At 22.1% G+C, this 18,248-nt stretch overlaps 4 protein-coding genes across 4 annotated transcripts; 2 read left to right on the top strand and 2 right to left on the bottom strand. All coding sequences in view use genetic code 6, as the record gives it.

Annotated features, from left to right (window-relative positions):
• Positions 1 to 253: 253 nt before the first annotated feature.
• Positions 254 to 4,529, bottom strand: TTHERM_00647330 (histone deacetylase family protein; the record flags this gene model as incomplete). The annotated part of the gene is made up of 10 exons (XM_001027442.3): positions 254 to 422; positions 482 to 994; positions 1,102 to 1,221; positions 1,295 to 1,512; positions 1,567 to 2,748; positions 3,152 to 3,204; positions 3,524 to 3,734; positions 3,820 to 3,882; positions 3,979 to 4,457; positions 4,520 to 4,529. 10 exons carry the CDS (start codon positions 4,527 to 4,529, stop codon positions 254 to 256), a joined length of 3,018 nt encoding a protein of 1,005 aa, XP_001027442.3.
• Positions 4,530 to 5,556: 1,027 nt separating this feature from the next.
• TTHERM_000647329 (histone deacetylasehistone-like deacetylase family, classII protein) lies at positions 5,557 to 7,880 on the bottom strand (the record flags this gene model as incomplete). Its single annotated transcript, XM_012800936.1, has 10 exons — positions 5,557 to 5,649; positions 5,711 to 5,780; positions 5,849 to 5,957; positions 6,010 to 6,150; positions 6,206 to 6,424; positions 6,550 to 6,674; positions 6,933 to 7,071; positions 7,167 to 7,241; positions 7,393 to 7,531; positions 7,695 to 7,880. The coding sequence occupies 10 exons, from the start codon at positions 7,878 to 7,880 to the stop codon at positions 5,557 to 5,559; spliced, it is 1,296 nt and encodes a 431-aa protein (XP_012656390.1).
• A 2,979-nt stretch (positions 7,881 to 10,859) lies between these two features.
• TTHERM_00647310 (Serine/Threonine kinase domain protein) lies at positions 10,860 to 13,382 on the top strand (the record flags this gene model as incomplete). Its single annotated transcript, XM_001027440.1, has 4 exons — positions 10,860 to 11,269; positions 11,350 to 11,526; positions 11,848 to 12,505; positions 12,783 to 13,382. 4 exons carry the CDS (start codon positions 10,860 to 10,862, stop codon positions 13,380 to 13,382), a joined length of 1,845 nt encoding a protein of 614 aa, XP_001027440.1.
• A 1,859-nt stretch (positions 13,383 to 15,241) lies between these two features.
• TTHERM_00647300 (Serine/Threonine kinase domain protein) lies at positions 15,242 to 17,425 on the top strand (the record flags this gene model as incomplete). The annotated part of the gene is made up of 4 exons (XM_001027439.2): positions 15,242 to 15,858; positions 15,924 to 16,091; positions 16,145 to 16,688; positions 16,784 to 17,425. The coding sequence occupies 4 exons, from the start codon at positions 15,242 to 15,244 to the stop codon at positions 17,423 to 17,425; spliced, it is 1,971 nt and encodes a 656-aa protein (XP_001027439.2).
• Between the last annotated feature and the right edge of the window lie 823 nt (positions 17,426 to 18,248).

Genomic DNA, 18,248 nt, shown 5'->3' with positions numbered 1-18,248 from the left:
TTTAAAATTAAAAAATCTGAAATAATGTTTGTTTATTAATTTTTTTATACAAAATATATATACATTTATTTATTTAATTATTAATGGATAGAAAAATACATAATTGAAAGTTTATTTTATTGATTTATTTATTTATTGTTATAATATATATAATTTTTTAATTATTTTGTTAAACATTTATTTAATATTTTAATAATTTACAGATTTCTTAATTATCAATTTGGTTGAAAATAGTATGTTATTTGGTTTAAAATCAATTATTTTTTACAGTGTTTTATTTTTTTAAGAGATATTTTTGCATTTGCTAATCTAGGATCTATTCTATTTTACTTTATGTAATTTCGTCTAATTAATATTGTTAAGAGAATACTTCAGCTTTTTGGTAAATATCATCATCCTTAAATAGTTCTAAAGCTGCTTTCCTATTTTTAAATAATTAAATAACTTATTTGTTTTATTTGAAATGGTTTTTTTAAATTACTCTCCTTTTGGTGTAATAATATCTAGCACAAAAAATGGCTTAGCTTTTGGTTTTTAATAAATTTCTAATTATTGGTTTTTCTTTTATGAATCTCCAAATGTTTAATCTTAAAAATTAGGTTTTTATTTATTTGTTATTTTCTCTACAAAACTTTATTAGTCATTAATGAATTAGTTTTCTAAATCTAATCTTTGTTCGTTTTCTTTTTCAACTATGCTTTATTTTTATTAATGCATTTGATTTGCACTTTAATTTTAGTTTTCATATATCTAGTAAAATTATTATTTTTCTTATTATGGTTATTATTGTAGCATATCTCCTTCTAAATCTTCTGAAAAATCTTATTAAATTTATTTTTGTTAATTTACTTATTATAAGTATTGTTCTTGCTATTAAGAAGGATTTTGCTTCTAAAAGCTTTATTATATCTAAATTTATTTATTAATTTCAACATTTGGACTTAATGAATTTCTAACAACAGAATTTCTTACTATTTAGGCATTCGAGCTATATCTAAAATTTAATTTGAGTTTAAATTAAGTAAATTTATTAAAAATTAAATATAAATAAATAATAATAAACAATTTATTCATTTTAATAAATCTAAATTTTTTAATTACGATCCTTAATCAAAAGCTTTTCTGCTTTAACGCTAAATATCCTAAGCAGCTCTCATTCTATGAACAGTTTATTCAAACCCTTTAGGTGAAACTGGTGATTTACTTGTTTTGTTAATGAGCCTATACATAAATAAATAAATTCACATTTATTTCATTTTAATTTTAAAAATTCAGAAAAAAATCAATGAAAAACCTTTAAGAAGGAGATAACGAAGGTTAGAATGTACATTCATTTAATAGTTTTTCTTCATATTCTTACTTTTATCTATTTCTTTATTCTGCTGCTTACTATCTTTTGTTTATATCATGCTACTGTCTTTGTAATAATTCTTTTTGATTTCTAGAATATGCAGAGTATTAAGGAGAAACACTTCTTTGAAGTTATGGTTTAAAAGTACATTCCTTCATTTGCTTTAAAATATTTAATTAGTAAATAATTAATTAATTATTAGTAAATTAATTTACTTCCTAAATTATTTGTTCCTTTTTTTAACTGATTTTTCTCTAGGTTTGCTGCTACTTCTATAGCATCATGTTGACTCTATCTATTGGTTTTTCAAAATTATTTGAAGGAATGTGGCTAATATCTTCTATATAATCTTCCTCTGGAATTTAGAAACTGCTTAATGTAGCACATCTTTTAATTTTTGAGAAGTAGCTCTAAGGATCTTCATGATCATATTCACTCATTCCAATTTAGCCATTTTGGTTGTTATTATTATGACTATTGTGCTACAAAGTGTTAAAATTTTAATTGTTTGTATTTAAATTCGTTCTAGAAGGATGCTAATGCTGAGAAAGTAGAGATTTAACTTTTTAAGAAAGAAATTTATCACTGTTTCTTTATGAATTTTCAGAGCTATTATTAGCCACATCAGTATTCATAGTAGTGCTTCTATAGTCACTTGTAGCATTAGTAGTTGTAGAATTATTTTCGTTGTAATTCATGTTAGGGTGTTAATTAACTTAATTATTTGTATTATTTAAAAAACTCAAAGAGCTGCTGTTGTGATTCAAATTATTTGTATTGCTTTAATTATTGATCAGAGTTTAATTCATTTACTGTTAGAGTAAAATACTAGCTTAAGAATGCAGATTCTAGTTACTTTAGGAAGATTAGAGTAAATTTATAAGTTTATTAGTACTTTGTATACTCTTTGTGTTTTGTGTTGCATTTGAATGTCTAATAGGAGTGATATTTAGTCCACTAGATGCCATAGCAAATTTTTTCCTATGCATTTCATCAATTAATTAAGAGTTTTTATCAATTGTTGGTTTGAAAGTATAAATATTTTTATCTAAATCTTTATTGCTTGCTTTATTTTTATTTACATTATTAATATTATTTATGTTTTAAGACTTTTCCCTTAAAATTCTTTATTCATTAATCTAGCGAAATGCCTTGATAATTTCGTCAACGCTCCAGAGCTAAAATCCTTATGTTCTCTCTTAAGCAGCTTTTCTATCTTCTTCTAAATATGTAAGTGTCCTACCCATATACTAAGCTAAGAAATCTTTAGTTTCTTTAATCGTTAATTGCATTGGATCCATCAATATTCTCAGAGTAGAAAAAACTATTTCTCCCAATACAGTCTCTTTATTGATATAATTCACAACAAAAAACCAAAATTATTGGTGAAACATTGTCTATAAAATTAAAATAGCAAATAATTAATTTTATTAAAAATCAATGAAAAAATATTTTTCAATCAAAATTAAAATAAAAAATTTTATTCATTTTGTTAAATTAAGTAAAGATATTGAAAATAATTTAATAAATTTGTTTTTTAAATTAAACAAAAATATCTTTCATATTTAACAATTTTTTTTGAAAGAAATAAAAAATTAATCTAAATAATCTATCTTAAAAGAAAAAATAAAAAGATTTTTTAGTTTTTATTTAGTTATTTATCTAAATAATTGAATGGAAGTTATTTAAAATAAATTTAATATTTAATTAAAAGATTAAACCAAAATAAATGAAAAATTTTTGTCAAAAAATGAAAATAAATTGATTAGAAAAAATAAAATAATTAAAAATTATTCTTACTTCTTGGGCAAATCTAAGTTTTTTATGAGGATCTATATTTTATTCGATGATGACTAATTTTTTAAATATAAATTAAAAATATTTACTTTGAAGTATTCTAATTTAACTGATAGAATAATTGAAATAAAAAATGTGATTTTTTAGCACAATTTCAGTTTGAAATATTAATAAATTGTAGTTATCTGTATTTAACATTGCGCAAAAGAAAATGCAAACGAATTTATCAATGAAAGAATAAATGAAGATATTTTCGCAAAATTAAGAAATTCGTTAAAAACTTAATTAAAGGGTTTTGGTGGTTGTTGATATTTATGCAAAAGATGCAAATGAATAATTATAATAATAATAAAAATAAATCAATTAAATTAATACTTTATGAGTTTTCATCAAATTTAACTACAGTGAATAAATCAAGCAGCTAGAATAATCTGCCTACTTGAGAAAATGTCAATATTTTACTCAAAGAGGGGTCAATTTCTGCCATTTTTGAAGATATTACATTTTCTAATTTTTTTGCCACTATTCTATAGCTATTTTGGCTCATTTTTTTTGCATTAGACATGTATTTGATTTCTTTATCAATCTTTTATAAAATGAAAATCAGTAACTAAAAATAGAGCTTCAAATAATATTTTATATGTCAATGAAATTATAAAAATTTTCATTACCTATTGCTAAACGAGGTTTTGGCATATTTACTACTTGGCGGCTCTAGTGTATAACATCTCATCCTTATTTTATGTTAGTAAAAGTGAGATATTATTAATCAAAAATTATATTAAAATTGCGATTTGATAGAGGTTTAAAACACAAAAGTATCAGTTTACATTTTTTTATTCTATTCTTTTTTTAAGAGAAGTTGAACGATTATTTATGGATTTTCTTTCTTCCTTTTTTTTAGTGTTCTAATTAAAATTCATTGTAAATTAGCTTGGGTTCGGTTTTAATTGCTCAAAGAAATTTTCAGGCAAGTAATCAGCGTATATTTCATCATCTTCATCTTAATTATTTTCTACATGATTGTAATTTATAGTATAATTTCTAGTGTTATTTTCACCATCATTTAAATAGTCTTACTCTCCTGTTACTTAATCAACTTCAAAGTTATCATGACTGTATTCATTGGTATTTAACTAGTTAATAAATAGATTCTTTTCCTGAAAAGAGGGAGGATTCTGAGTTTAGTATTCAGCATGAAAAGTATCGTTTGGTTGCAATGTATGAAGAGATAAATTACTCTTAATTTATTATTGTTAATCTATAAAAGAATCCTAAAAAGATGGACTCTCTTCATAAGTATGAGTATCTTTCAAATAGTTTAAATGATTAAAGATTAAATAAAGCTTTTTCTTCCAAAAATGAAGTTACTTTAATTCATCTGGAGTCTGCTTTAGATCAAGCACAATCTTGAGTCTCCTAGTTAAATTTTAATTCAATATTGATTACTTTACTTTCTTAATTAGTTGTTTTCTAAATAAATTTCTTAAATATATATTAAATAATGAAAATATATCAAGCAACAAAAAAAGAAATCTAAAATAATAACAATGCATCCAGTTTTTATATTGTTAAGATAATTGCAATTACAGCATTTGCAAAATGGATATCAAAACGAGTAAATTTTAAGCAAATATAATTAAGCAAAATCATGAAAACATTTATTTAATGTAAGCTAAATATAATAAAAACAATTTAATTTTTTTTATGTTGAATGTTAGAAAAATCAGGTATAATTTTTTTTCTCTTATAGTTAAGTTATCGAAAGCAAAAGATACATACTTTGATAAAATAAAAATAAAGAATTAATTTAAATAATTTAACCTAAACATCCTAGTTTTAAAAATATTATTTTAATTTTAATTAAATTATGAAAAATAATAATAACTTCATTATGAAAATTTATTTTTAAATAATTTTATATTAAAAATATTTTTTAGTCATGTTCAATTAAAATAAATCAATTTTTTCTCTTGAATTTTTCAAAATACCATTTGTTTTAATTAAACATTTCTTTTAAAATAAAATTACTAATAAAATTTTTTATAATTCTTATTTAAAACAATAAAATATTATTATTCAGTTTTATATTTGTATTAATTACACACACTTTTCATAAAATAAATTAAAAAACTATGATTGTCAATAAGAATTTATTTATTTAAAAATAATTAATTAATCTAAATATAAAATACATATTATTTTATTTAATTTAAAGTAAACAACAAAATAATTAAATTGCAATTAAGTAAGAAAGTAAGTAAGTAAAATAATTGAAGCTCTTAAAGATATTTAAAATTACTGATATATATAAATAAATATTTCTATTTATTTTAGCTATTTATTTTTATTAAATATTTATTTTAATTATAATTTATTAATAATAAAACTTTAAAAAAAAATATTTATCACTCGATATCCATTTTTTTATCTTCTCTTTCTTCCTTAAGATCTTTAACAGCTGAAATTATTTCGGAAGCATCTATTAAAACTGATTCAGGCTTAATTATGTTAATTTTATAATTGAATATATATTTATTTTGATAATAAATATTAATTTACTTTGCTACTATAATTGGAAATGTGGACTGTTCCTGGACTGATGTTATTTAAGTTAATTTTGATTTTGTTTCTAATAGTTTAATAAATTATTTATCAGTTAAGTTATGTTTTATTTTTAAATATTTTAGTATTAATTACATCACTTCTTCTAAGTATCTCTTACTATTTTAATTTTCCATATTACTGATAGGCATATGCAATTTATATTCTGGTCCAAAATAGTGCAAAAACTCATTTTAAGGCATTTCTATTTTTATTTTTAACTTAATTTTTTAATATTTTAAATAATTAATTTTTACAATCTTATAGTTCTTCATTTACTACTACAGAAGTTTCATAAACCCAACATCTTGGAACATTACGAAGAGTATATCCACCACCTCCTAATAAAATAATAGGTACACCAAAAGATTTCATAAATCTAGCACATTCACCATGACCTTATTTCATAATAAAGTATATTTATAATTTAAATTTTGTATTATTATTGGCTACCTTTGATAGATAAGTTGAAGCATCCTAATCTATCACCAGACAAACTATCAGCACCACATTATAAAACGACAGCTTCAGGTCTAAAAGTATCCATAATCTTTTATAAAACAGGTTTCATAATATAGACAAATGATTCATCATCTAAACCTTCATTCAAAGGGAAGTTAACTGCATGGAACTTACCTTACTAAGTACCAATATCATCAAGATGTCCAGTACCTAATAAATATAATCAAAAATTATTTAAAATTGACGAATTATTGTAATTTAAGCAAACATTTTGAATTTATTTTCTCCTAAATTATATTTATGAATTCTTTTATTCTAGTTCAAATTTTATTTACCTGGGAAATAATCTTTATATTTATGGAATGAGCAAGTCATGACTCTGTCAGTTAAGTAAAAGGCTTCTTCAACACCATCACCATGATGTATATCAATATCGATATATAAAACTCTTTGATAAACTCTATATTTATAATAATTAAAGTCATATTTCATCATATTAATTGTAACGAAAAGTGAACTTTTCATTTCAAAATTTCAACTAAAAATCAATAAATATATCAATAAATAAACTTATTTATTTAATCATTTATTATTGTGTTTATTTTGCTAGTTTAATATTAATCAGTGTTTCTTTTATTCTATTGTTTATTTGATAGGAGAATATAAAAAATTATTATCTAGCCAAATATGATAATTCTAAATATAAAATTAGCAATACTTAAGCAATTCTAAAATGGCTAAAACACAATCGTTAATATAGCAAAAACCTGATGCTTCTGATTGCTTAGCATGATGCAAACCACCTGACCAGTTAAGTGCAATATCAACTTTTTAGTTGGCAAGCAAGTTCGCGCCAGCTTTTTATGATTAATTTAAAATGAATTAATGAATATCAATTTGTTTGTTTAACTCTTTATATTAATATTAATTTTCTAATTTAAAAATGTTTTACCAACTGAACCTGCTGCGTATGTCAAGCAGTAATCATATAATCTGTCAAGCACAGGACAATCTTCACCAAAATTAACTAAATAATAAAAATAAAATTGGTTTAGTTACTTAGTATAGATTGGTGAATTAAAATCTATGTGAGGTTAGTGATAAACTATAATGCAATAACAATATGAATTTTCATGCATAGTATTAATTCCTGTAATTAATCCAAAACAAAATTCTACATCTATATAACTGATCTTCATAGAAGTGCTTGTTGTTAGGATGAACTTTTTGTATCAATTCGATGTATTCGTCAGAGTGGAAGTTTGTTAAGATCTTTTCATTAACTGCTCTGATGTATGTGTTTACGTAATCCCTATCCTATTAAAAAAATGTACATCAAAAAGGAAGTAAAAATGAGTTTAAAATTCAATTAAAACCAATCCAGTTTTTAATACTACTAAGGATGATCTTATCGTTTAAAAACTGATCTTGATTGTTTGAATTACTGCTGATCTTGCAAATAATCTTAAAAATAAATTACGAAATGATTCATCTTCTTATCTATTTCATATGATCTAACTAGTGTATCTGTCATTGCCACTCTGAGAGGTTTCATAGGATGGCCATTGGCATAATTGTAGCATCCAATGGTCTCATCAAAATAGTAAGCTATTCTTTTGTTCCATTTGTCAGATGGCTAATCTGGATACAAATCTAATCCCTTCATTTATCTATATGCTTGTTTTAGCTATATTTAATATCCTTATTTAATTTTAATGAATGTTTTTGATTATTCTCAAACGTAAATATTTACAAACAATATTTATTATATTGAATTTATTTGCATATTTTCTGTATTTCATTCACTCATTCATTTAATTATAAATCAATATATTAATAAACTCATCCTACCTACCTACATCCATAAAAGAAAGCCAAACTATAAATTGTATGTTCACACTACTTAATTACGTTAAGTAAAACAATTATTTCCTCTAAAAAAATATTTTACATTTATAAAGTTTTTAATCTTTTATTTATTCTTCTTTTAAATTATCTATTTTAATCTTAATTAGAATTTTTTAAAATAAACAAATATGTTTTTTAACAAATTTATATTAAATAAATTATTTTATTTAAATATTACCTTTATCTGTAAAATTTAAGTAAATTCTTTGTTTCTATTTAATTCGAATATTGGGAGAGTATCTTTTATAAATAAAAAGTTATAGACAAATTTTATTACTTTCATTAAATTACTTTGTATGTAGATTAAATTTACTTTTTCATATTTATAATTCTTCATTTTAGAATCATTCAAGAATAAATAAACTAAAATATTTATATTATAAAGAGTAGGCATAACATAAGGAATTATTCAATCAAAAGTTTTTCTTAAAATAAAATTACTAAAACTAAGTAAATTTCAAAGTTTTTAAAAATATAATTAAAATTAAGTAGATTTTTTAAAAAGAAGTTAATTTATTTTAGAAAGAAAATTGTTTTGAAAAGTAAATAATAAAAATGAAAATATTTTTGCCAAAATAAAATTTCATAAATAAAAAATAGACAAAAATTTTTCAGTTTTTTGCATTAAATAAATATAAAAAAAGGAAGAATTGTTAGAAAATTATTTAATTTAATGTAAAGCATTTTTATTTTCTTGATTATTATTTTAGCTTAAAATAAATTAAAATAGGATTTATTATTATTAAATTAATAATTTATTATTTATTAATATTTATCTATATTTATTTTAATTAATTTCTTTTGTATCTTTTATTAATAATAAAAAAAATATTAAATTTTCATGTAAAGATTTATTTTCAAAGTATAATTTTAATGAAATAAAATGGAAATTAAACAAAATTAATAATTATTTTCTTTAAAAATATAACCCATTAAATACTAATTAGCAAGTGCACTTTCAATAAAAACTTTTAAAACAACCATTTAATTAAAAATTTTCATTGAAATAAATATTACCAAATCAATTAAAAAAATTAATTAAAGAATAGATTTTTTTCTATGAGATATTAATTATATTTAAGAATGAGATGATTTAGTTTTCTTTGTAAAATAACAAATAATATTGTTTTAATCTATAAAAGTAATGTTTTATGGGTTAATTTATCTTATTTATACAAAATTTAGCTAACTCGATTATATATATGTTATGAGTAAATTAAATAGAAATCGATTTAATATCTTTAATAAAACCTTAGGATATGTTTAATTCGAAAAAATTAGTTAATCCTAATAGTAAATCTTTTTGGTTATATCAAGAGCTTTTTTGTCAAACCCAAGTTAAAGAAATATAAATCCAGTAAATAAACATGTATTTTGTTTTTTTATAACTCTAAATTTTTTGCTAAAAAAGTATTTATTGGTTTAAAATTTTTTTGTTCATAAAAAATGATTAATTCATAGAAGAATTTTAATTAAAATTTTTTTTTAATGTCAAATACTCTTGGTTATATTTTGCTAAGAATTTTTTATATTTCCAGCAAATAAAAGAGTCTATTTCATTCAATTTTCAGAATATATTATATTTTATAATTTTATTTACTTATTATTAAAGTGAAAAGTACTTAATAAAGTAAAAATGAATTTTAATAAATAAGGATAGATAATTTATTTTAACAAATTGCTTTATGCTTATGCATGTAATTTAATTTTCTGAAAGATTCTTATCAAGAATTTAAAAAGTTATGTATGCTCTAATCAAATTTTAAAAAAAGTAATCAAAATTAAATACGTATCAAACTTTGGCAATCAAAAAGGCAGCATTAAAATAGAAAAATGTTATTTTTCTGGTATTGGGCTTTATAAATTTGTAGATAATGTCATAGTGGTTCTAGATACGTGGCTAAATATTTTAATTTATGTTTATTTTTAGAAATTAAATTATTGACATCAAGGATGTTAAAATAACTTAGAACAAATATTCGAACGCTTAAAATAGAAAGAATATATTTTTGGGACAAAAGATAAATGGTAAAAATATAAATTGTTCTATTTTACAAATAATTTACCCAACCTAAATGAATAATGATATTTTTAAAAGATTCATGAATAATTTTGACATTAATAAGGCATATTTCAGTTAAGAAGATGGAAAATACGTTAGCTAAATATTATCTCAATAATCCCAATTTTAAATTTGTAGTCTATCTCTCATTATACCTCTACCTATTTAGATAAAATCAGGTTTGATTTTGATCATGTTTATATGAAGCTGATCTTTAAAATATTAAGAAAAATGTGAAAAGCTAATCAAAGAGGGAATAGAAAAGAAGCTTAAAATAGTATAAAGGAACAGCATTAATTTTAGAGAAAGAAAGTTAATAAGGAGGACAACAAAATTTGCAATTAATTAAATGGAATAGGCAAAAATTAATATAAAAAATTATGATTAGCAATCCTTTCGAATTCATTTACAACCTTATGCATGCAATGATTTGTAATTATAACAAGGATTTGAATCTTAGCTAACAACCTATTTTTTGATAAAATTTAGAATTAAAAGCAATTAAAAGAGAGTTAAGAAATATCATAAAATTTTAATAAATAACAAAATAAGTATCAATCTTTTGGAAAGAAAAAGATTATAAAAGACAATTAATAAAGATTCAGCAGAAAAGACAAGTTATTCAGCTTTTACTTAATTTTCTCAAAACACTAAAAAATATTAGCTAAATATAAAATGGAATTGAGACCTGATTAAATTTTAAACGGAAAGTATTCAATCATTGAAAAGATAGGAGAAGGTTGTTTTGGCAGAGTTTACAAGGGTATTAACCTTTAATAGAAAGAATATGTAGCAATTAAATAAGTTCCTTACCAAAAATTTAGAGAAACTGCTAAGGTTAGAGAGTTATTTAATTCTGAAGTAAAGATCCTTAAGGCTGTCAAAAATGAAAATGTTGTTGGTTACGTTGATTACTTTGAATGTTTAGAAGCAGCTTTCTTAGTTTTAGAATACTGTGATAGTGGTGATTTAGAGTAATATTTAAAAAAAAGAAGAACCATTCCTGAGCCAGAAGCTATTGAATTTTTCAAGCAAATTCTTAATGGATTCAAAGGCTTGCATGAAGTTCCTGCAGTGCATCGTGAGTAATAGATTATTTTCATAAAAAAAATATTTTTGTTACAAAGACAAACAAACATTTAAAATTTTTTATAATATTACATAGTTTAAAGGTTGCAAATATTTTGATCCACAATAAGAATATTTTAAAGATTGCTGACTTAGGATTCGGTAAAATCATCAAAGATAATTAATTAGGAGTAACAGTATTAGGTACATCCTTGACTATGGCTCCTGAAGTTCTAGAAAACAAAAAATATGGCTTAGAAGTTGACGTTTATAGGTAAAAAATTATCAAATAAAAGAATTTAAATATTTTTTACTTGAAAAAATTCTTTGAAAAATGAATGAAATAAGTGTCTGAATTTAAATCTAAAAATTAAACATAATAAATAGCAAATAAACATCAATTTAATGAACAAATAGATTGAATGTTAAAACTCATAAAAAAGAATTTAGAATATTTAACATTAATAAATAAAAGGATAATTAATGAATCTTTCTTTTAGTTTTTGAATAGAAATTAATAGTTTAATATTTTATTTAGAATTTTTAATTGGCTTTTTAATTCTGACTTATTATAAAATTTTAACTTATTAAATAGTTTGGGTGTCATTTTCTATTAAATGCTTTTCGGAGTTTTCCCTTATGTAGGAAGAAGTGATCCTGATTTGCTTAAAAATATTAAGAGCCTCCCTCTCAATTTACAACCTAACTCTATTAGAATCTCTGAAAATATGAAAGACTTGCTAAGAAGAATGATTTGTTACCAAAGAGAAAAGAGAATTAAATGGCACGAGGTCTATAAGCATCCTATCTTCTTGGATGAAGGTAGAAGAGCAAACTCAAACAATATCTCATTAGCTCACTTGCAGAGTTCTAAAATCTAAATTGGTAAAAATCGTGAATTTTACGAAAAAGATCAAAACAGATTTGAGAATATCGATATGCTTTATCAGCAACCTTAAATGAGTCCACAAAATAATCAATAAAATATTAACATGAATAACAATAATGGTTATAACAACTATAATAACAACGGTTTTTAAAACCAAATGCAATAAAATTAAGGAAATTACAACAACAATAATTATAACAGTCCTTCTAACAACGCCCTTTATCCTAATATTTAATAAAACTAGAATAAACCCAACAATATTAGCAATGAATAGCTTCAGCAAATTAAAAATGACGCAAGATAAAATTAAATAATCAAAGAACAAATAAATAAGGTCGCTGAGAGATACTTGCACTATAGAAATGTAATATTTTACTTTTGAATTTAAATAAAAGTTTTGGAATTAAATTAATCAAGCTGTAAATAAAGCAAAGTTAATTGAAAATTTCGGTTGACTCTAATTAAGTACGAATTTTAGAAATTTAACAAATTTAAAAAGCAAATTTTCACATAAATATTTTTTGATAAAAGAGTCATCAAAAATAGACAAAAAACCTACTTGCATTTATATATTGATTCATACCTACCTAATTAATCTAATCATTATTTTAAATAAATAATTTCATTTTATAATAAAATAGCTTTATGGTTAACTTATCAAGGCTGTAAGCTAAGCCCACTCCCTTCCGAATACACAAATCAACACCTTCGTGCCTATCTTCTTGATTCAAAAGAAGCTTTATGATATGAACAACAAGCTATTCTTATCTCTTGATTAAAAAATAAACATTTTTAAGTTATAATACTTTGACTAGTTCTTGGCATCACAACTCTATCCAAGCTGTTCCTAATTAGTCAAAGACGAATAGATGATTATTTCTTTATACTACTAACAGTTAAGAAGTGAAGTCTAGCAGATATTATCTAGAATGAGTAATGCTAATCCTCAACTTAAAAAGGAAGTAGACAGTCAAGAATTAACTGATGGATATAAAGATTTACTTACTTAAACTATTGTTAATTATTAAATGAATCTTGCTCAAGAGAGATCCAAATTCTCCCCTGCTGACTAGTAAACTATCTTCATCCACGAAGTCCAAGTCCTCGAAATCGTTGTAATTGATCGCTACCAAGATCAAATCGATTTCGATTTTGAATAACACAACATTGATGTATTAAGCATTCCTCCTAGTAAATATGATGAAGTGATTGACACGAAAGTTGCTCAATTATTTTGTTGAAACTCTTAAAAAAACCATTAATCTATACTTTAAATGATAACACAATATATATTATTAATTAAATGACAACATTCTTCAATTTAAATCTTAAAAAAATGTATTTATGTGCCTATAAATAAATAAATTATATATACTCATTTTTGACTTTGTTAATCAAAATAATTAATTATCTTTGTTTAAATTATATTTTTTTTATCTTTTACGTTAATTTTAAATGGTTCTTATTTTTATTTTATATGGTATTATTCTAGCTAAATCCCAGATAATTCATTTAAATAAAGAAAGACACTTCCTTTGCCAAAAGAGAAGGAATTATAAATTTAATCAAATTCTCAAAAGTTATTTTTTATTTTAAAAAAATTACCTTCAACAAATAGTATGTTACAAAAATAAACTCTATATTACATATTATATATCATGTATCAGAACCATAATTTCACAGTTCAATCAAAAATATATATACTTCTATTTTAAAGTATAATTTTGTTGGTAAATTTATGGTAATATATAAATAAGATTTTTTATTATTTATATTTCACTTTGATAATTGAGTAAGATTTAAATTAATAAGGAAACAAAGACAGACACTTCATTTGCCAAGAGGGAAAGAATTGTAAATTTAATCAAATCATCAAAAGTTATTATTTATTTTAAAAAATGACCTTCAAAAATTAATATGTTACAAAAATAAACTCTCATTTACATATTATACATCATACATCAGATATATCAAAAATATAATTAGTTTTATTTAAAAATATTGTTTTGTTGATAAATTTATGGTAAAATATAAATAAAGTTTTCAATTATTTATATTTTCACTTTGATAATTGAGTAAGATTTAAATTAGAGAAGACTGTTCTTTTGCCAAAGAGAAGTAATTGTAAATTTAATTAAATCATCAAAAGTTAATTTTATTTAAAAAAATGACCTTCAAAAGATAATATGCTACAAAAATAAACTCTATATTACATATTATACATCATACATCAAAACCCTAATTTCATAGTTATATCAAAAAGATAAAAATTTAAATTTAAAAATATTGTTTTATTGGTAAGTTTATGGTAAAATATAAATAAGATTTTTTATTATTTATATTTCACTTTGATAATTGAGTAAGATAAATCTTTATTTATAAGAAAAAATGTATAGGAAAGGTTCACTTATTTATTAATTGTATGAATAACTAATGAAAAAAATTGATGGCTTGATGATTAACATACACTAGTAACATTATCATTGGTGAGTCATTTGAATTTAAATAATATTGCATAATTTTTTTGAGCATTAATTGTTATATTACTAAACAAAATTTGTAGACTTTTGATTATATAAGTGTTTTTCAAAAAATGAGCTAGTAGTTAAGCTTTATAAATTATTAACATTTTAAATATACTTGATTAGTAGGCTGACTGTGTTTTTAAAAAAAATCAAACTAAATAGTTAAAATTAATTTCAAAGAAGAATACTCCTTAATTAAATAACACAGCAATCAATAATTAAAAGTAAAACAAACACATTTTAGTCTAAATAAAAGAAATTCTCTCTAAATTATACTAAAGGGGAGAAGTTAATTGCTTATAAACTAAATAAAGCAAAAGCAAGTAAAAACCATCAATTATTGTTTCTATTTATGTGTTTGTTTTGATTCTATTTAAATAGATTGATTTAAAAAATTGAATAAATAAACCCACGCTCTGCTGTGAAGGGACTATAAATTTAAAACAAACTGATTATTATCCTTCTACAATAGAATTTTAAAAAATATTTTAGATACTTCTATTTTAAACTGCTGAAAATGGTAGGATTTTTCAGCAAAGATTAAAAAAGAGAATTAATAATTATTACTATTTCTAATGTATGAAAATATCGTTTAAAATACTACTTAACTTTTATTAGAAAAAATTGCATAGCAGAAAGACTCTTACTCAATGAAGTATTTAAAAATGAAAATAAATGACAAATGTATAAAAAATTAATTAAAAAAAATTGAAAAAATAACTCATCAGAAAAAAGATATAAAAAATTAATTAATAATTTACATTATGTTTGATTTAAAAAAATTTACACTTACAGAAGGTAAATTATTGCATGGAAACTATTTTATAGATAGTGAGCTTGGCGGAGGTTCTTTTGGGAAAGTTTATAAGGCTTACAAGAAAGATACAAAAGAGGTAGTTGCAATAAAGCAAATACCGAAAGAAGGTTTAAACGCAAATCCAAAATTACAATAGCTTTATAACTCAGAAGTATCTCTCCTTAAGATTCTCTCTAGCGAAAACATAATCAAATACATTGATAACTTTAATACTACTGACTGTTGCTATATAGTCACAGAATACTGTAATTAAGGAGATTTAGGAACTTTGCTGGTTAAACACAAAAGATTCCCAGAATAGAGAGTTATTTCATATTTTAAATAATTGCTAAATGGATTCAAAGATCTTCACAAACATTAAGTTATTCACAGAGAGTAATTCTTTTTAATTCAGTTTAAAGGTCAAATTTTAATAAAAAATAAATTATATTACAAAATAGCATCAAACCAGAAAATATTTTGATCAACTAAAAGACATTAAAGATTGCTGATTTAGGATTTGCTAAATCAATAACTGGAACCACATAAACTTGCCTTGGTACTTATACTACTATGGCTCCAGAAGTTTTAGAGCAAAAACCATATGGATTGGAAGCAGATGTTTTTAGGTAAAATAAATAAAATAATTAATAAACCTTCCTAAATATTTATTATTAATAAGTCTTGGAGTAATGCTTTATAAGCTTCTATATGGCGTATATCCTTACAGATCTGATACAGGAAATTTAAGATATGTTATCAAAGAAAGAATTAGATAAATTAAATATGATGTTTCTGATGGAATAATATCTGATGTAATGTAAGACTTGCTCAAAAGAATGATTTGTTATGATAGACGTGATCGTATTACATGGGATTAAATTTATTAGCATCCAATTCTTTAAATGGACTCATTTGGAGTTAGCCTCCTTCTACCTGCTGGTAGTGTCATCTTAATGCCGAATAATAATTAAGAAGCTATAGATCTATATAAGAAATTCAAACATTTGATGGTAACAGATTCCGATTGTGAAATTAAAGAAATGTAACCTGGGTTTAGTGTTAATCAAGAATTTAATGTTGCTGATGATAAAGAATCAAGTAATGGAACAAATCACCGCTCCGAGTTTGAAGCCTTTAAGTAGATGGATAAAGAATTGGAGAGAAAAGAATCTATCTTTGATTGCATTCAAGATGCTTCATTGAAATACAACCACTATAGGCAAGTAAAAAAAATTATGAGTTACATGATTTTCAAATTTATTTTTATTTAAAATGATTTCATAATTTTAACTTCTTTTTTGTTTTAAAAAAAATAAAGCTTTATGTTTCGATTTTCTAGATTTTAAAGCATATCTGCAAAATACCTAAAGAGTTTCGTAATAAAATTATATAATTTGCCCTCTCCAAAAAAGCATATAACTTGACATTCAAAATGGAACAAGCTTTAAGCAGAGATTAAAATATTTTTAATATAAAATACTTTGAAGAGTTTAAAAAAGATGAAAACTACAAAAATATAAGAAATTAAATGTTGGGAAATGTAAATGACTTTTGCGTGTTATTCTAATCTGCTAAGAGAGATGTTTAGTAAGTTCTTTTAAGTCTGTAATAGGAGTAATAGCAAAAGAGTGTTTTAATAGATTTACTTTAAAAAGAATTAGAAACAGATTAAATTACTGAAAAATATGAAAGCTTAATTAAAGCAGGACTCTGTTATGATTATCATAAATTATACAATTAATTGGAAAATTCAAAAAATTTTGATGTACAAACTAAGTGCATCATGCTTTAATACTATATTTTTGCTAGAGATATGATAAATCAAGATAAAAAGTTTGGATAAATTGAATTTAATTTTGCAGGTTACTTCAACTCAATATAATAATATAATTTGGAAGAGTCAAATAATTAATTCAAAGCAATTGTTGATGAATTAGGCCTATAAAAGATAAAAATCTGAAACAAATAAGCACACCTAAATATTTATTTATAAGATATTTATCTTCAATAAAAATATTTTAAATACTACTAAAAAAAACTAATGATCCCTAATCTTTAAAATTGATTAAATATTTATTTATTTATCTACTATTATGTATAATATCAATTTATAGCTTATTTTTTGTATTTTCATTTATTGATTTGTAATTTTTACTAACTCTACTTACATTCAAATTAATTTTATTGATTATATTTTATCACTTTCAATTTTTGCTTTAAAATTCAAAAAATAATTTTACTTCAATTTCATTTAACTTTTTAATTTTAAAAATAAAAACAATTTTAAATATACTTATTAAATGTTTGAAATTTCATTTTTTTAAACAAATAAAATACATACATAATCAAATTTACTTTAATATTCTTACTAACAAATTAGCTGTGTTATCTTTGTTTTTCGATTAATTCTTCAATAAAAAATTAAACATATGCTAAGAAAAAAGCATTAGTAAATTGAGAGGATTGTAAAAAATAGGCTTTTAGATTGTTAATCTATGGTTTTTGATGACTAAGTTATTTAATTTTCACTGTAAGTAACAATTAATGATTAAGAAATATGAAAAATCATTAATTTATAATAAATTAATTAGGATCACCCAAATATTTACTATTTCATTATCATAAAGAGTAAATAAATTTAATGAATCAATCAATCAATTAAATTATGCATGAATTAATTTTTAGTCATAAAGATTGATTCAATAGATTGATAGATAGATAATAAAAAATTGTTTTGCTTTTATTACAAAGCTAGTTTTTCTTAAAATAAACGAATAGTTTAA

Source organism: Tetrahymena thermophila, assembly GCF_000189635.1.
Source record: "Tetrahymena thermophila SB210 genomic scaffold scf_8253887, whole genome shotgun sequence".
NCBI classification, from domain to species: domain Eukaryota; phylum Ciliophora; class Oligohymenophorea; order Hymenostomatida; family Tetrahymenidae; genus Tetrahymena; species Tetrahymena thermophila.
Note: the sequence above shows the minus strand (reverse complement) of the source record. Positions and strands in the feature narration are given on the sequence as shown.